We start from the raw sequence: 6,762 nt of genomic DNA, 5'->3' as shown, positions 1-6,762 counted from the left end.
CCTATCACTATGTCTTATTTTCGGGGTATGGCTTATATTGCGCAAATACGTAGAAATCCTGCTACGGCTTATTTTATGGGTATGTCTTATTTTCGGGGAAACACGGTAGCACATGGACTCTGTGGTTTTGAATTCTATTGCAGGGTTTGGGATTTGGAAACCAAGAAGTGCCTTAATTATACTTCCTCTTTAAAAACAAGAGCTGTTATAGGTAACACCCTCAAATGGGAATTCTTGAGATCGGCTTTCATATAGTACTCCACAGCTTCAGTGGTTTCTGTTTATTGGACAACTGATTCACAGGATGTACCAGTGATATGATGTGACAATGGAACTTTCTTGTATCAGTGTCCCTCCCTTTCTTGTATCAAAGTTTATGAAAGTATGTATATTGCTCTGCTGCCTTGATTCTTTAATAGTTAAAAGATAGATTAGGAACTTCACTAGGTTGGTCCAGCCTGGATTCACTGACACAAGATACATTAATTTAGCTTTCGCTTAGTGTAGGATTAGCCTTTTAAAGTTTGGTTTATTTATTTATCATTTAAATTTAAAAGGCTAATCCTACACTAGGAGAAACCTACTAAAAAGTAAACTCTGAGGGGAAGGGCACTGATACAATTAAGTTCCAGTGTCACACCACATCACTGGCATATCCCGTGAGTCAGTTGTCTAATAAACAAAAACAACTGAAGCTGTGAAGACCTATATGTAAGACATATCTCAAGAATTCCCATTTGAGAGTGTTGTGTGTGAGAATTCTTATTTTTAGAGGAGAACTATAAATAAGACATTGTCTATAGAGAGTCTTAAAGTGAACTTTTCAGTAGGTTTCTTTGCCCAAACCCAGATCTGTAGATCTGCTAGAGAATCAAAAATGGCATAAGCTAAGATTTAATAGCTGTGTCCTCTTTTTCTATCGAGTTCCAAATTTCAGATATCACTGTGAGGAATCTGTTTGCTTAGGAAAGTTCAATTTCCAACTTCCTTTGTCATATGCAACAAGAGCTCACAGAAAGATTAAAACCAGTTCTACATTTTAGAATTTATGATTATGGATAATCTTGTCTCATTCCTAACCCCTATGGAATCTAAAAATCACTGTTAAGATCCTTTCCAACGTACTGACCTCTGTTACCACATCTCACATTGTAGTATTGAATGAGCCACACTATCATTATAGATCTCCAAGAACTGCTCTAATTAAAGCACCACCATATCTCATGCATCAGTGTCCCCACACTTAAAAATGGCAGTGGCAACGCTTGAACTAAAGCTCATTCAACAAATTTTAGTTCAAGCACCCCATCACCATTTTTAAATGTGGGGATGCTGATACATAATTGCAGGAGACTGCTGGAGTGTGGTAATTGCCACGCTCCAGCAGACTCGATTGAATCTGCTCTGACGCAATGAAATTCTTGTGCAGTGGAGCAGTCTTCGTGCTTGTGTATAGGTGCCTTAAGAGATTTGGTGGATCGCAAACTCAATATGAGTCTGTGATGTGGCACAGCTACACAGAACGCATCTAATGCTCCTATTGATGTTTTGGGCTGCAGCAATAGGAGCATTAGATGCAAGACATAGAAGGTGACAGTGCCTCTTTACTCAGCACCAGTTAGGCGTCCTCTAGTGTATTGTGTATAGTTTTGGGCTTCATATTTTAAAAAGACATAGAGAATTAAAGAGCATCTAGACATAGGTGACAAAAAGGGCATGGAAACAAGCCATATGAAGGAAGATTGAAAGGTTAGCTTGCAGAAAAGGCGCCCAAGAGGGGACATCACAGCAATCTTCAAATATCTGAAGAGCTACCATAAAGAAGAGTGAGAGCACCTTTTCTCCATTGTTGCAGAGAGCACAACATGGACCAGTGGCTTGAAGTTGCAGTAAAGTAGGTTTACCCTCGATAGCAAGAAAAAATTCTTCACTGTTAGGACAGTGGAACAGACTGCCTAGGGAACCTCTATCGTTGGCTATGTTTGAGAAGAGTTTGGATAAATATTCATCAGGGATAATCAACGAGTACCTATGCCTGGAGTGCTCTCTCAAAAGCAGCAGTTAGAAATTTATAACCTTACTGGATTCCATTGTAAAAGTAGTTAGGGATATCGGGGGCGTGAGGTTGACTCCACAACTCTAATACGAAGGCTGTTGCAGAATCATTGCTCTAATGGTTAGAAACCTTCTAATTTCTGGTTTAAATTTATTCACAACCAATTATACCATTTGCTCTTGGACAAACGTTGTTCTTCTGCTCAAATATTCTTTCCCGCACTGAGATATATACATTTGGATTCTTCTACATCTCTACTTGTGCCAGAGGATTGGAGAGTCACAGACGTTTAAGGCTAGTTTAGGGACTTCATGAGAGCATCAGATCCAGTCCCCCTCCTCTGGGCAGGAAAGACTACTGGGGTCAAATAACCCCAGCAAGGTGTGCATCCAGTCTCCTTTTGAAGATCCCAGGGTAGGTGCCTGCACCACTGCTTCTGGGAGTCTATTCCAGAGTCTGGTCACACAAACCATAAAGAAGTTTTTCTTTATATCCAGTCTGAAACCTCCTTCTAGGAGTTTATGACTGTTCCTCCTAGTTTTCCCCTGCGGCAGTTAGATGGACTAACATACTACCCGTCTTTACAAAAGGGAAAAAAGAGAACCCAGGGAGTTACAGACTGGATAGCCTGACTTCAGTACTTGAGAAGTTACTAGAGCAAATAATAAATCCATCAATTTGCAAATATATGGAAAAGGAAGGGGTGGCCCTAGTGGCCAGCATAGATTGGTTAAGAACAAATCATGTCAAACCTTCTTGATTTCTGTCTTTTACAGGGTAGCTAGTTGAATGATTGAAGGGAAGGCAGTTAACATAACGGTACTTGAACTTTAGTAAGGCTTCTGATATAGTCCCACATGACATTCTCATAAATCCATTGGTGAAGTGTGGCCTGATAATAGTAATGTTAATTGGTTGAATAATCACAAGCAAATAATTACTAGTGGATTGGTATCTGAAGGGCAGGGATTTTCAAGTGGTGTTCCATAGGGTTCTGTTCTGGTATGACTTGTTTTTTATTAATCAGTTGGATGTAGAAATAGCGGGGTGGTTGAGAGAACAAGGTATTTGCATTTAGATGAAAAGAAATTAAGGGGGAGACATGATAGAAGTTTTCAAGTATTTGAAAGCTTCCCCGAAAGGAAAAGAACAATGGTTCCTTGCTGCATGAGGCAGGACATAAAGCAATGGGCTTAAACTGCAGAGAAGCAGTCTCTAGATTGAGTCTCAGAAAACTTCCTTATTGTAAGAACATTAGGAAAGTGAAGTAAAATACTAAGGAAAGTTATAGAATCCCCTTCATTGGAGGCATGCAGAATGCCATACCCTTTTTCGGAACTCTACCATCAGATGTTCAAGTGAAGGAAGGGCCATGAGAGCACTGAGATAATAAGCGTTATGAGAAGATCACAGCATTAGAGCTTCATCTCTCGAGCTTCCCATGAATGTACAGAGTCCATTTTGCAGAACTTTAGTTACAGGTAAGAACCTTCATATCTGAGATGTTAAATAGCAGTTTTCTTTTTGTAGGCCATATTGGGATGCTTCAAGCTACTCAGATGACACAGGAAGTTACAATAAGAGATGTGGAAACAGAAAAATCTAGATTAAAAGAAAAACTATCTCAATTGGAAGAGGAAAGAAATCTCTTGCAAAGCAAAACACAGAGTCTGGATGAGAGACAGAGACAACAGATTCTGGCACTGGAGAAGGTAAAAAAATAGATTTTTCTATTTCAGACAAACAAAAGTCTTACGTTTCTAAGAATACTTCTATTTCTACATGAGAAATCATAGCACAAAAAGAGATCATAGATTTTACCATCTAATACTTTACCTATATGAGGGGGCAAACAAAGTCAGCAAGCTGGACCTGGCCCATAGAGCTGTCTTAACTGACCCATGGATCTCTGAACCAACCCTAGTCACCATGTGGGACTTGCATGTGGCTAGACCCAGCACCGTGTGCTGCATACAGTGTAGGAATCAGTCTGGAGCATATGCTGCATATAGCAGCTGTGCCAGACTGGCTCTGGACCTGGTCTGCATCAGGCTGTGTTGCAGACAGCATGCAGGGCACACTTCATAACATGTGCAGTGTGCCCAGCCTTCCCACCCATGTGCTGAGTGCAGCATGCACCAGCCCCAAGGCTTACTCTGCATTCAATGCACCAGCTGAAGCTGGTGCTACACATAGCACAAGGTTGCCTAGGGTCTGATCCAGGATGGCCCTGGAGCCAGTGCACAGAGTCAGTTCAGTGGAGTGCTACATAGAGCTTGTGTCCCAGACCACATTGTGCTGGATGCAGTCCTGGGTCCAGTCCGCATGTTGGGTGCAGAGCAAGCCCTGGAGCAGAGCTGGCGCATGTTTTATGTGGCCCACAGACTGGCCCAGCAATGCTTATTCAGCCTGCAGGGCCAGGTGAGTGTGACACCCTTGTCTCTAGATAATTGTAAATGGTTTTTGAGTCTAGTATATTTTCTGGTGTAATGGGTGTTTATGTGTCTTCAGTAAAAATGTTGTGGTGATTTTTTTGCTTTTTTCACTTTGAAGTGAAAAAAGACACTTAAGCAAAGGTGAGTTTGCAGTATTTGTTTGGCTTTTATAGAAGGTAAGTGAAGCAAGGGAATCGCAACGAGAATACTACGAGAAGGAGCTTATAAAACTGCAAACAAGATTGGAAGGAGAGGCTGCACAGTTAAAGGAGGCTCATTCTAAGACCTTGGAAGAACTGGCGTGGAAGCATCATACTGCAATCGAGGCTGCACACAGCAATGCTAACAAGGATAAGAAAAAGCTACAGATAGTAAGTAGAAACAGTTATGTATATTCCAAGCACAAAAGGATTTTGAACCTTTGTCACAGGACAGCTGGGCACTGTGATTGTATCAATTCTGTCACAGGCCAACTGGGCTGTTACGTTCAGTTTCGGATCGAGGAGGCAAAGTTAGGAGTGAAGTAAAGGCAAATTTATTATAGCTTACACACACACAACAGTTAACAGAAAGATAAATGTGATAAGCAGATAATGCAGTATTAAAGAGCTAATAGTATATAACAGGTAATAACAACAGGCCAACTGCAAGGGTATTAGCCACTGGGCTGTTCAAAACAACAGATAGACAGAGGTGGGTTGGCAACTTATCAATAGTCCCTCAATGCCAGGTACGCGTCAAGTGATTCCAGCGAAGTCGGGCATCCCCAATTGACACTGTCAGAGGGATTACCGGGGAAGGTCCCTTGATCAGGATCCGATCCTCACTCACACGGGGGTCTGGGGTCTGGGCGTGGAACAGAAATCACTATTCTGTTCCCTCCTTCCTGCTGATCACCTGATGTATGCGCTTTTTATACCTAGTCTTATGTTAATCTGTTAGCTATAGAGCCACTCATAATGTTACCCTATAGCTGTTACCCTACGGGATTGAAAGGTGTTAAAATGATCATAAAAGGTTACTACCCAGACTTGGGTTTATCCAATCAGCAAATTACGATGCAGCACCATTAGGTTTGAAATTGATATTGCTTCGCCTAAGCCCCAACCCCTTTTAGGTTTCATTTGAATATGCTTTCTTAGGGTGTGTTTTCCTGGAATGTGTTGGCTGTGCCAGGCAGTTGAATCCAGTTTTATCATCAAGACTGAACCCGAGCAAAAAACCGTTAGGTCTCCTAATCTCGCAGCCACAGCTTTGCCTATAGGGCCCCGTCAATTCCACAAAGAGTTAATTTATCATTTTGGTTAAACTTATGACAGACAAGTTACATTTGCAGTTTACAAACTTACAAGCTTTATATTAACTAATATTACCTGTTTAGGCAAAATACCAAATGCCTCCAAGAAGCACATATTTATTGCTTATTAATCCCTCTGGTTCTGGCCGTCACAAACCTTGCCCACGAGAACTGGTATAATTTGAACTTTGTTTTGGCTGATTTACTCGACTGCTGCTGTATAGCTATCACCTTATACTTACAAATACCAAAGGAAATGTTGGCTTCTTTTCAAATAAAAATTCAAAAAGTGTCTCTCTTCAGTCCATAAAAAGGGAATTAACTGCTCTAGTTTACTAAGGAAATGGACCATTTTAAGTAGATTAAAAGGGCTACAAAAAGCAAGTAGATAGATGATGCACAGCATAGCACTAAAAATCAGTCTGAATCATATGTAAAAATCATTTTAGATGCATGAAACCTTGGTAATTGGGAGCTATGTAGGTTGAATTGAGATGAGCAACACAGGTAATATCCAAGCAACCTGAAAATAAAGGCCTGTGTTTAATAGCATGCCATCACTGTGGTTGCTATGATTTTCCAATAGGTTGGAATACTATGTACTTTTCCTTAATGCTCACTGTTCAGACGTCTATAAATGTGAACATCCTGATTCAGCCTTTAGCCAGCTTTTGTCATGGGTTTTTGTTTGGGTTTAAGTGCTGCTAGCATAAATATATTTTTCACAACTCATGAAGGTTATGCATCTCTCTCCAAACAACTGCTCTACCTGCAGACCAACCTCACAGCCCCAGTGTCTCTTTCCTCTGCTGTGTAAGGTCATGTGCTGGACCACTGTATCATTAATTAATTTCACCCTAAAGTTATATATTGAACCTTACTTTAGAGTGTGTCTTTCAAAAATGTTTTAGAGGATTTAGAATCACAGAAAATTAGGGTTGGAAGGGACCTCAGGAGATTGTCTAGTTCAACCC

At 40.8% G+C, this 6,762-nt stretch overlaps 1 protein-coding gene across 5 annotated transcripts in view; it reads left to right on the top strand.

The window, feature by feature from the left end:
* Positions 1-6,762, top strand: part of FAM184A (family with sequence similarity 184 member A) — a 202,726-nt gene that overhangs the window by 80,087 nt on the left and 115,877 nt on the right. For all 5 annotated transcript variants that reach the window (XR_002101670.1, XM_019537968.1, XM_019537967.1 and 2 more), the window contains exons 4-5: positions 3,587-3,768; positions 4,665-4,862. Coding sequence is in view for 4 of the 5 variants with exons in the window: in XM_019537968.1 (XP_019393513.1) it covers positions 3,587-3,768; positions 4,665-4,862 (380 nt within the window). In the remaining variant the exon portion in view is untranslated. The remainder of the gene's footprint in view (positions 1-3,586; positions 3,769-4,664; positions 4,863-6,762) is intronic.

Source organism: Crocodylus porosus, unplaced genomic scaffold (genome assembly GCF_001723895.1).
Source record: "Crocodylus porosus isolate Cpor-Errol unplaced genomic scaffold, CroPor_comp1, whole genome shotgun sequence".
NCBI classification, from domain to species: Eukaryota; Metazoa; Chordata; order Crocodylia; family Crocodylidae; genus Crocodylus; species Crocodylus porosus.
Note: the sequence above shows the minus strand (reverse complement) of the source record. Positions and strands in the feature narration are given on the sequence as shown.